Below are 12,211 nucleotides of genomic sequence, written 5' to 3' on the forward strand. Positions count from 1 at the left end.
TTGTCGACCTAACATTACCAAAATGACCAAAAACCACCCTAATGCGATTGACAAGCAGCCGTTGTATTGTAATAAATAGTATTTCACCGTCGATTGATTAATCGATTAAAAACCCTATTTCGTCGATACTTGCGTAAAAAAGCATTGGTCCAAATTTTTTATTGGGAGTTTCCCGGTTCGTGTCAATGCTGTCAGTGTCAATGTAAATTATAAAAAAAAAATCTTCAAATAAAAACATAAACACTTTTCGTGATCCAAGAAAAAGCGATGTTTGCGTAAGTTTAAGTTAAAAACCTTTAAAAACATGTCAATAATGGACGAAAAACAAAATCTAGCCGATGTCTGTCGAACGTGTATGCAAAGTGCCATAGATGCGGTGTCAATTTTTAGTCCTTTTGAGGAAACAACAATCGCCTGTGTTGTTGCTGAGTGCACATCGGTACAGGTAAATAAACATAAAAACGTACCTGAGAGTACTGCGGGGCAAAACTGAAACTGTATACTGCCTATACAGGCTGTTTAAAAAAAATCGAAAGTCAGCCAACCTGAGTTTCAGTTGACCGCAATTTGAAAAATAAAGCGAAAATTATGCAAACGATTTATTAACCATTTTAGATCGCAGAAGATAGATTGCTTCCAAGCTTGATATGTGACGAATGCTTCAAACAACTTAGCAGCTATGTTTGCTTTATTAAAAAAGTCCGAGAAACTGACAAACTCCTACGTAGAATGTTCAAAAAGGTATTCAAAATTGAACCCGCAATTCTTAATGAAGAACAATACGTACTCCGCCCGGACCACATTCCGGAGCAAGATGAGCGAATGAAATCCGAAAGTGACTGTTCGGATAATCCGTTGTATTCTGACAGATACTTGGACGACACCTCTTCACACAATCCGCGCAAAAGAAAGCAAGGACGAAAACCGAAACCAAAGCCAACCGTCGGATCCGATGTGATGGACGAACTCGAATCGAAAACTTTCGACCGCGTTGAAATACCCGCCGGTCACGTGCTGTGTTGTGCTTGCTTTAAAAGCTACTCTACCTGGAGTGCGTTGATGGAACATGGCGAAACAGCGCACCGCAGGAATCCCCCACCAATTTCGGTTAAAACGCATTTCTGTAAAATATGCTTCCGAGGCTACCTAACCCGGCGAGCGATCAAGGAACATCGCGAGAAAGTTCAACGAATGGTGGTGTATGAATGTAGACTGTGTCAAATGCGGCTCGTGAACTCGGTTAAACGTCGAACCCATGCTCAGAATCATGATAAGAAAGCAAATATCGTCACTGACGAAGTCAAAGCCACGCTAGGTAAATTGTGCTGTGCAATAAATTGTAACTGTTCCTTTCCTACCGACGAGCTACTGATGCAGCACGCTCAAACGGTTCATAAGTTTAACAAAATTGAAGCCGATATCGGGTTCAACCAGGAGCGACCGATAGGATGCGATATCTGCCACAAGCATTTCTCGACCGAGAAGGGTCTGCAGCAGCACCGGATACGAAAGTATCTACCCAAACGTCACCAGTGTTCGATGTGCGGCGAAAAGTTTCACAGTCCAAGTGATCTGATACTACACGAACGGATTCATCGGAACGAGCGAAATGTGCCGTGCGAAGTGTGTCCCAAACGATTCTACACTGCGCAGCAGCTTAAGGATCACATGAGAAAGCATGCGGCTATTCCGCGATTTATTTGTAATCTTTGTGGGAAAGCCTTCAAACAAAATAAGATTCTACATGCGCACCTGCTGGCTCACGAAGGCCGGCTGCCGTACGTGTGTGATGTCTGCAATAAGGGTTTTCGGGTAAAGAACAAGCTGACTTACCATATGCGAACGCATACAGGAGAGCGACCATACCCGTGCAGGTAAGCAACCGTGTTTTGTTTGGGATTTTTCCTCAACTGGAATTATTTTCCTTTGCTACCGTAGACACTGCGATGCAGCATTTGCAGACTCCACCAATAGGATGCGCCATGAACTGATTCATACGAAAGAGAAAAATCGAACCTAAAGGCTTTTATACAAAGCCATGACATTTTGCTGTGTAAAAACTCGTAAATCGTACATGCACTATGTACGAGAAATTGTGATAATCTAACATTGTGGTAGAAATTCGCAAACCGTTAGCGAAGTCTCACAGTCCTTTGGCATGCGTTTGTATATCAATCGATTCATAAAAGATGTAACAATTGTATGATGATTAGTATAAGATTGGATTCAATTGATAGTGAAAACTAATGTTCGGAACTAATGTCTTGTCTTGTGAGTATAAAACTCAGGTGTTTCAGCCTGAAACAGTTCGAGCAGGTGAAAATTCTACTCCCGTTCAACCCAGCACCACCTCGCTTTTGCAGCTACCCTACCAGATCTGGGTTCTACCACCGCGGCTGGGCTGTCTTATGCCGGGGTTGTCTCCAGGGCGGCCGCCATTGCCCGTCTCACGACGGAAGAGCTTGGCCAACTCAGCTCGGAAGCAATCGCCATTAAGCGTTGCTGTAAAACTTTAGCTGAGCAGCACCAAGCTGTACTCTCTATCATCAGCAGATATGGACTGTGAAGCCCTCTCCATAGTTCACTGGAACGCTTGCTCTCTGATCTCTGATAAAAAACCGAAGGTCAAGTTTCGATAACGGAATATAGCACCTAGGCTTTGCTTTGCTTTTGGCCATCTCCGCAGTACCAGAAGTCTTTGAAGAACTATCCTCCAACCACTACCCGGTTATGTTGAAGCTTGCTACCTCTACCGATACGGTAGACAGTCGACCCTGAAGAAACTACCATCATTCCAAGTGAGTCAAGTTCTAACGTCTCGTTGATCACAGCATCGATTCCGAACAGACTCTGGATACAGCGAGCGTTTGCCGTTGCCGTACGATCCGAGATTCCACCACCAAACATCTGATGAGGTTGCGCAATGCAAACCGGCGCCAATAAACAGTAAATTTTTGTAGGGTTATCCAAGAGCAGATTCGAGAGCTAAAAAACAAACAGTTGCAATAGAATCTCCAACAAATTTCGCCGCATTTAAAACCATTCTGATCCATGACTAAGATGCTCATAGAGGAGGCCAAAGCCTATCCCTCTTCTTGTCTCGTCTGGGGGCTCAGGCGATGGAATTTTACGGTCTTGGAAAGATTCCTATCGTACACCTGGCGCTAGTTTCGAGACTACGGTGGGCCGGCCCCGTCGCAAAGATGCCGGGCGACTGTGCAGTGAAATCCATATCTTCAAGAACCTCACCGGCACCAGGAATAGAGGATCCCAACGTGCTAGACAGCTCGGCCAGGTTGAACCCGACTTGCGTGTTTCACGATGCTCAACGAATTGACGACGACCGTGCGACAGGGGAGAGGAATTCTTGATACGGTAAGAGAGCCACCCCGGCTCCCGGCTGGTAGAAGACGAAGACCTGATCGTTTAACAGGGAGCTTAACCACTTGAGCTACGGCTCATTTACCTTTGCAGTAAACCTGTTCAACAGGTGCTGAGAACTTGGCTACTTCCCTTATGTGGAAATTAGCCGAAGTCATCCAAGATCATGATGTTGAGCTTGCTCTCTGCATACTCTCTAAGCTGTTTGAGAAATCGGATTCTTTCGTTCGCTGATGAGAATGGTGTCTTCCTGGAGGAGCAGTCTGGGTTCCGCAAGAGTAGGCCCACCATCCATCAACTCCATTGAGTTACCAACATAATCCAGCGGAACAAGTCAATATCCGAATCGACCATAATGGCGCTGTTGGATATCGAAAAGGTACTCGAAAATGTGTGGCACAACGACCTGGTGTTCAATTTTCCGATGTTTCTAATCATGATCATCAGCGGAAGCTATCTATCTGGCAGAGAATTCCGAATATCCCTGAATGGTGTCTGTTTGCAAACATTTCACATGCCGGCAGGATTGCCTCAAGGAATGGACCCCTCTGGGGTGGGTTCAAAGTCGGTCTCGACCCCGCTCTAAAGTGAAATGCGATTTTGGCCAAAAGGTATTGTATTCCGCGAGTTTGAGTATGATTGTACTAGAAAATTTCGGAGACCCCCAGCTGTGAAATTGACACCAACGCACGATACATCACCGGAAGTGATTCAGCAGAAATAGTGACGCTACCGACGACGCTTTCTGGTTTTATTATCAGAATGTAAGAGGATTAAGGACCAAACTTGACGATATCTTTCTGGCGACTGTTGACTGCAACTACGACTTGATTATGCTAACGAGGACTGGGGTAAATAACAGCATCAATTCACTGCATTCAATGTTTTCCGTTGTGTGATTCAATGTTAACAGAGATAAGCGTAGTTTTGATGGTGCGCTGATTGCTGTTTCCAAGCGACATGGTTATTCCCGTATTGACACATGTAACGGTAATAGGCTGGACCAGGTTGTGTTCCGCTACGATACGGGGTAATCGTTTCCTGATGTGCAATTTTTACATCCCTCCCGACAAAAGCCGGTCAGTTGATCTTATTGAAGAACGCATTAGCACTGTCCGTGAACTCTGCAGTAGCGCCCCTCAAGATGACACTGTCTTCGTGTGCCCGGACTACAATCAACTCCGCCTTGTTTGGTACAATGACGAGAACGGCACGCTTCCTGATTACTTGTATTTAACTCTGGCGAATGTAGCACCCATAGAAGATAGTAATGTCCTAGCACCTGATCTCCAAGAAGTCAAATGAGAAATCGGGCTGCTGAAGACCAATAAAGCCGCTGGGAAGGACCGCCTACCGGCAGAGCTTTATAAACATGGCGGAGAAACGCTTGCAAAGGCTCTACACTGGGTTATTTCGAGGATTTGGGAGGAGGAAAAGCAACCGGAGGAATGGATGGAAGGAGTGGCTTGTCCCATCTACAAAAAGGGTGATCGGCTAGACTGCTGCAACTATCGTGGTATAACGCTAGCAAACGCCGCCTACAAGGTACTCTCCCATATCCTGTTATCAGGCGAATTATCAGATGGGTTTCATGGGGTCTCGCGCAACTGCGGGCCAAATTTTTACTATCCGACAGATCTTGCAGAAAGGTCGGAAGTACAACGTGGCCACGCATCACATCTTTATTGATTTCAAAGCAGCATACGATACAGTTGATCGAGACAAGCTATGGCAGATAATGCACGAACACGGTTTGCCGGACAAACTGATGCGGCTAATCAGAGCTACATTGGATCGAGTGATGCGTTTCGTACGCATCACTGGGACAATCTCGAGTCCTTTCGAAACGCAGCGAGGGTTGAGACAAGGTGACGGTTTATCCTGCATGCTGTTCAACATCGACTTGAGGGGGTGACCCGACGAGCGGGCATCGAAACGCGAGGCACGATTTTTACCAAGAGTAGCCAACTTCTAGGCTTTGCAGATGACTTCGATATCATTGCCAGGAACTTTGCGACGGCGGAGGCAATCTACGCCAGACTGAAAGCGGAGTCTAGGAGAATTGGGCTAAAAATAAATGCGTCGAAGACCAAGTACATGAAAGGAAGAGGCTCAAAGGAAACAAATGCGCGCCTCCCACGGACGGTAACCGTTGACGGCGACGAACTAGAAGTGGTAGAGGAGTTCGTGTATTTGGGATCGCTTGTGACCGGGGACAACAACACTAGTAAGGAGATCCAGCGGCGCATCCAAGCGGGAAATCGGACCTACTTTGCCCTTCGTAAAACGCTGCGATCAGGAAACGTACGCCGCCGCACGAAGCTGTACAATGTACAAAACTCTTATTAGACCGGTAGTTCTTTATAGACTTGAAGCCGTGACGCTGCTCACGGAGGACATACGCGCCCTTGCCGTGTTCGAGCTGAAAGTGCTGCTGACGATATTTGGCGGAGTACAAACTAAAAGCGGAGAGTGGCGGAGGCGTATGAATCACGAGCTACAGGCACTGCTTGGTGAGACTCCCATCGTACATCTAGCGAAAGTTAGTAGGCTGAGGTGGGCCGGGCCGGTGGGTCGTGAGGACGCCGGACGACATTGCGACGAAAATAGTCCTCTTCAACAACCCCACCGGCACCAGGAACAGGGGAGCCCAACGTGCACGATGGCTCGACCAGGTCGAAAGCGATTTGCGACTTCTGAGACGACTAGTAATTTGGCGACGAGCGGCCCAAGACCGAGTTGAATGGAGACGAGTGCTTGAAACAGCACGAGCCACCCCGGCTCTATGCTGCTGAAGAAGAAGAAGCTACAATACTACAATGATGGCATGTAAAGAAGCGGCTGTGGCTTTTAATGAGCGTAGGTGGTTGAATAGGGCTGGGTTGCCGACCGTGATGACATGGGTAGTTAGAGAGATGAGTAGCGTCCTTCCTAGCGAAGAGTTAGTAGCAGCTTAAGATTTGGGCAGACAGAATTTTAGAATCCTCATGATATTACTAACCCGACAATTGCAATTAACATGTTAACTAAAACTTCCCCCTTTTCTTTTTCCTTGTCTGATCTCTGTCGTTGCTTCCCACGTTGTCGTGGGGGGTATCGAGGGATCAGCTATAGGTTGAAGACATTGGAGCGGACGACGTGAAGTCAACGTGGGCCCTAAGTTATTACGACGTACAACAAGACTGACACAGGCAGAGAAGCGGATAAACAAAAGGAAGGAAACGATCAAGATAAGTACATTCGGGTCTGTCTGCATAGAATCAAGTTCTGTCATCTCTTCTTCCTACTCATTAATTCATCATCATCAACACATTATGACGCTAGTGTTGTCCGCACGGACTCTTTCATCATTATCACAACCACCTTCTCTCAGTCTTGGACAGACTTGGCTCTAACTGCCCCACCTCGTGCTGCAAACGGAAACGGATTATCCGGGTATGATGATGATGATTGTTTTATTAAGGACCTTTTAGTCATTCGGGTCCATATGAATATAAAGTATAGTACATTTTATCCGGGATATCCGGGCCTAAAATAAAAGTGAACACCCGGATAATCGAGTCCGCGCTGTACCAAAAATCAACTTTATTGGTTAATGAACAGCTGAGATGGGCATACATCACCACCCACCGCGTTATACAAATCTTTACTGTATAATCGGGAAGGCCTCTAGAAATCTAGGCGTCATGCTCCGGATCGCTAAGGATTTCAGTAACCTGTATTGCCTGAAGTTTTTATACGTACTGCGCACTGATGCGCTCATCTCTTGATTATTACTGTCATATTTGGAATTCAATTCACATTACCAAAATTGAGGTTCGACGCCTTCCATGGAAGGATAGTTGTTGCTAACTGTTGAATTCGGACATTCTAGTTGTACGTCGAAATGTTCCCCGAGCTATACACGTGTTTTATGTCCTGACTGCTAGAACAGAGTGTTCAGCATTGCTCAGCAGTATTCGGCTGCTGGTCCAGCCGGTTCAACCAAGAACTCTGCGAAGTCAGGAGTTTCTGCAACTTACCGCAAGACGGACGAATCGCGACATACACGGCAGTACCGTTGGGCTTCTCAGGATTTTTAACAGTGGCGACTCGTCCGCATGTTCAACCTGTTCATAGGACAGGCAACAAAAGTCAACTCGACAAAATTTTTTTTCATCACTAGTTCATGATTTCGTTTGAACCGACGCATATGCAATACGAATAATTCGGTAAATTTAAAGAAACTGACTAAAGAAAAGACACTGGAGCTCAGTCACTCGCGGCCTCCTGTCATCATTAAACCTGATTTGCTCAACGATGATTGTTGTGCGTGACTCTGTTCAAAGTTGCTAGGAAAAGTTCGAACAATATTTTTTCGAGTTCAACATTTAGGCGATTTTATGAACTGTACGATACAAATTTGATCGCCTGGTGTTTTCGTTAGGCAGCACGGATTGATTTCGTGATGATACGATGATATTTGTTGCCGTTTGCTTGCAGTCATTATTTTCAGTCGCGTTGATCGACTGATACTTCGCAAGTTTTCGAGCAAAAGATTCAGAAGGTTTCATCGAGATTCATGCGCACTTGGTTTCGATGAACTGAAAATGAGTTACTTGTCAGTTCTTTAGTCAGTTTCTTTAGGTAAATTATTAGTTTAGTTTACGAAGCTGCTGAGCAAACCGTTCAACACGACGTTTGAACGTTGCTTTGATCTCAATGCACAAGCATATACCAACACATTATTCCTGGTGTTGATTCTGGGTACGAAGGAGATAAAAAGAGAATGTGAAACAGCTTTTACTCGAAAGCGCGGGCGCATTATTGTCTCATTACTCGTTCATCTTCAGCATTGAACAACTTACTACCACATATCCCTATGGCCTGCGCTTTGATTCCATTTTATCTAGTCACGAAGCTAATGAGCAAAACGTTCAATACGACGCTTGAACGTTGCTTTAGAGATTAGCACCAGGAACAATGTATTGGTACGAAGGGGATGGTATGCAAAATTTCTCATTAACTCATTCATCTTTAGCATTGAACAACTTACGCATATTGCTTGTGGTGCGTGTGGTGGTTATTCTTGAATTTGGTTCAATAGGTAAATTGAACGGAAAGTCTTAGGTTCGTAGTTAAAATTCAGAGACGAGTTTGCTGGTAAAGTAAACCGCCGTATTCCGTTGTTATTTAAATAATAGGGGTATTCACGTAGCGCTTGTTATGTTGCGTATACGGAGTATTGCGTATTTATACTGCCGCTACTCTCCCGCTTCCATAGAAACCGGAACTGCTATGCGAATTGCGGCAGCATATACACGAAATACACCGTTTACGCAACATAGCAAGCACTACGTGAATACCCCTAATGTTTGTTTTATGAATAAAATATAGAATTTCGATAATAAAAAAAGCTGCGTATTAATTTGTATTTTTCGCTGGTTGAACAGGTAAGCTAAACCACCACGAGTCGCCACTGATTTTTAATAGAATTGTAGAAGGTTTTGACTTCAATTTGTCCAGAGGAATAATTAAGCGTAATTTCAAGACAGTTTTAATTAATTCAAATATCTTTAGGGCACAGTATTAGTCTAAATAAATAAATCGTAAATAAATAAAATTTTAGGAATGAAATGGATGGCTGATAATTCAACTGAACGAATTGTACCACATTTATTAATAAAAATTCTTCTAAAAATTGCATTATTCATTAATTATCATTTTCAGTCACATTCATGTTAATGGTTTTCCTATTTTCCGATCCAACCCACTAGACTACACACCGCCATCACCATCATCATCATCATCGTCACCATCAGCGACGAAAGCTTCCAACAAGACCGCCCGCAACCGCCGGCATCACACCAACATCATCGAACGGCGCAACCAGCGGGAACGGGTGCGTGTCCGCCTGGTGAACGAAGCTTTCACTAGACTGCGCCAGATGGTGCCAGCGACCCGATCCTCGTCCAAGCGAGTCTCGAAAGTGAAAACCCTTAAACGTGCGGTTGACTACATCGGCGAGCTTCGTCGGCGGCTGGCCACCTTCGAGAGCTTCCTGCTGACTGATGTCGGGATCGGGCTGAAATCTTCCCAATCGTCGTCGTCGTTGTCGGCACGGCAGCCCCGTCAGCCGGCATCAGCAGACGATCTTCGATGGAAGACGCTGCCGCCGCCTAATTACGAACCGTTGCAGTCGGAGTAATTGCAGTTTAAAATATTGGTAAATTATAGATGCTTGGGGATCTCTCGCGCGCGCGTTCTCTCTGTCTCCTTAGTTTTACAAGCATTCCCCGTCGATAGGTGTTTGGGGATCGCGCTCCAGAAAATACACCGACGGGGGAGACGAATTAGGAAAAGAAAAAAGTTTCTCCGATCTTTTCTTTTCGCTCGTTTTGCTTGCCTCCCTTTTAATTTTAAGCTCGAATTTGTTCTAGTCATTTTTTCTTCTTTTGTTTCTTTCACCTTGATTCTGTTCTATTCGCCTCCATTTGACTGGCTCATCATTTACTTGATATTCATAATAAATTGCTTTTCTATTCCGTGAAAGTTGATTAACCTGGGTTTTATTTCTGCTTTTTTTTTTGTTTTGACTATCCTCGTTTCCTTCCTTCGTTTGTCCGTTGAGCTGCGGTGGTAGTTCGCGAGCACCGTACTCGGTAATCTTTCTCTCCTGTATTTTCTGAGTTTGGTTGGCAGAGGGACCACGGCCACAGACGACGGCTGACGAGCTGATTGGAACGAATGACCTCGGCTTCTGTTGTTGCGTGTATAGTAAGTGCTGACCAGCAGAGATCAGGCCGGGCCCTTGGGTGGCACCAGCTCCGATTATTATTGCTGGAGCCTTTCTTCCTGCTTGCTTTTCATCGATCGAAATCGATGGCTTGGCGCATACCAAAGTGGAGTGGCACACCACCGGCCACCGGTAAGAGTTCGAGCAATTAATTGTTTTTTCCTTCTTAATCCGAACAAAACCGAGATTAAAATCCCATTGTTGGCACGATTGGATTCAGCGTAAGGTCACTTGGGTAGCACCTGTAGGTAGTTGCAGGCCAGTTCGCCCGGAGCCAACGGGACTTTGTTTGATGCGTGTAATTGCAGCTGAATGCCACACGGGACTGGGGCTTAAGAAGAAAAAAACCTATGAGACTTCTGAATAGATGAATATCACTGAGAGATTAAATTGAAAAGAAAATCAAAGGAATGGTGCTTGGGGCAATTTTAACACTTCCATTAATTGGTGATTAACATTAATTGAAAATGTTCGCCTGCATTACATCAACAGCAGTGAAAGGGTTGTAAACACCAGAAGAATACTTGAGAAACTGTTTGTGCTTCAGGCTTTTTTGTAATTTCTTCCTTTAGTGCAACCACTAGCGTGCCCAGATATAAACCTAAAGCTGATGGGGTACCCCAGCTTTCAGAAGAATATTTTGGCTTTGCAAAAACGGAGTACTCGTAGGATCTATTATTACTAAACACAAAAATACCGTCCGATTTGGTTAAAAACTTCAAACTTACGGATGCAAATGATTTTAAAATTAAAGCTAAAATTGGACCAGAAATTATATTTGCAACTGAACTAGAAATAACAGTTGAAATTGGACTTGACTTAGGGCATTTAATTGGACTTAAATTTTGAGTGAGTGATTTGGACTGGAAGTTTTGCTTGGAAACAGACATGAAATCGGATCTAAAACAGAATTTCATATTTTATTTGAAATTGATTTTGAATTAGATTTAGAATGGGATATGAAATTAAGATCGAAATTAAACTATAAATTGGAATTGCAATTGGACATAGATTGAAATTAGAGTTGAAATTGGAATTGTACTTGAGATTGAAGTTGAAATAAGAGTCGAAAATTTGACTTACAATTGAGTCTAGGTTTGGAATTGTTGAATTTATTATAGAGTGGTTCAACCGACGGGCCCGACCACGGTTTGGAATGAAAATAGACATGAAATTAAGCTCAAAATCGGACATTCAATTGAACTTAACATTAGACATTAAATTAGACTTGAATTTGAATTGATTTGAACGTAAAATTTTACTTTAAACCGAACACGAAATTATACTTGAAAATAAAAAGTCATAGACATAGTTTTTTTTCTAAATTTCCTACACGCTTTACCTCTTTTCTGTTTTGCCTTTTCTCTGTTCCATCCCTATTTTCCATTTTTGTTCCATTTTTTCTCCTGTTCTGTGCTGTTTTTTTGATTTTTGCTATCACTTTCCTTCCGTTTTTCCTCTTTTTGTCTCGTTTTCCTTTTTCTGTCCCGTGTTTTCTGTTTCATACTTGTTTCCGTTTTTCTTCGTTTGCTGCTCGAATTTTTCTTATTTTGATCACTTTTTTCTCATGTTTTCACTAGTTTTTTGTTATTTCTTTCAGTTTTTTTCTTTTCTCCTATTCTCTTTTTATTCGTTTACAGTTTTCGTATTTTGTAACTCTTTTTGATCTCATTTATTTCCCGTTTTTCATCTTTATCTGCACCTTTCCTCTTTCTGATGCCCCGTTTTTCCATCTTTTCTGAATTTTTATTTTGGTTTTGGCTCCCTTTTTCCTTATTCCTCCCTGGTTTTCCTGTATTAACGTCCGTGATCTCTTTTTTCTCGTCTTATTCGTTTCCTCTATCGGTTTTCTTTTTTCTCTCCAGCTATTCTTTTTCCTTTTTGGACTCTTGTTTTTTGTTACGTTTTCCCTTGCTTAATCCATTTACCCTCTTTTTAGATTTCGTTTTCTCCTTTTCTGCTTGCTGTTTTCTCTCTCTGTTCCTTTTCTTTTCCTGTCCCGTGTTTTGCTCCTTTCCTAAGTTCCAAATTATTCCCGTTTTTTTCTCTTTCTCT

At 43.5% G+C, this 12,211-nt stretch overlaps 1 protein-coding gene across 1 annotated transcript; it reads left to right on the forward strand.

The window, feature by feature from the left end:
- The first annotated feature begins 729 nt into the window (after positions 1-729).
- On the forward strand, positions 730-9,568 carry LOC128741015 (zinc finger protein ZFP2-like). Its single transcript, XM_053836590.1, has 2 exons — positions 730-1,874; positions 9,091-9,568. Exons 1-2 carry the CDS (start codon positions 730-732, stop codon positions 9,566-9,568), a joined length of 1,623 nt encoding a protein of 540 aa, XP_053692565.1.
- Positions 9,569-12,211: the final 2,643 nt, after the last annotated feature.

The sequence above is a fragment of the Sabethes cyaneus genome, chromosome 3, assembly GCF_943734655.1.
Source record: "Sabethes cyaneus chromosome 3, idSabCyanKW18_F2, whole genome shotgun sequence".
In the NCBI taxonomy this organism is placed as follows: domain Eukaryota; kingdom Metazoa; phylum Arthropoda; class Insecta; order Diptera; family Culicidae; genus Sabethes; species Sabethes cyaneus.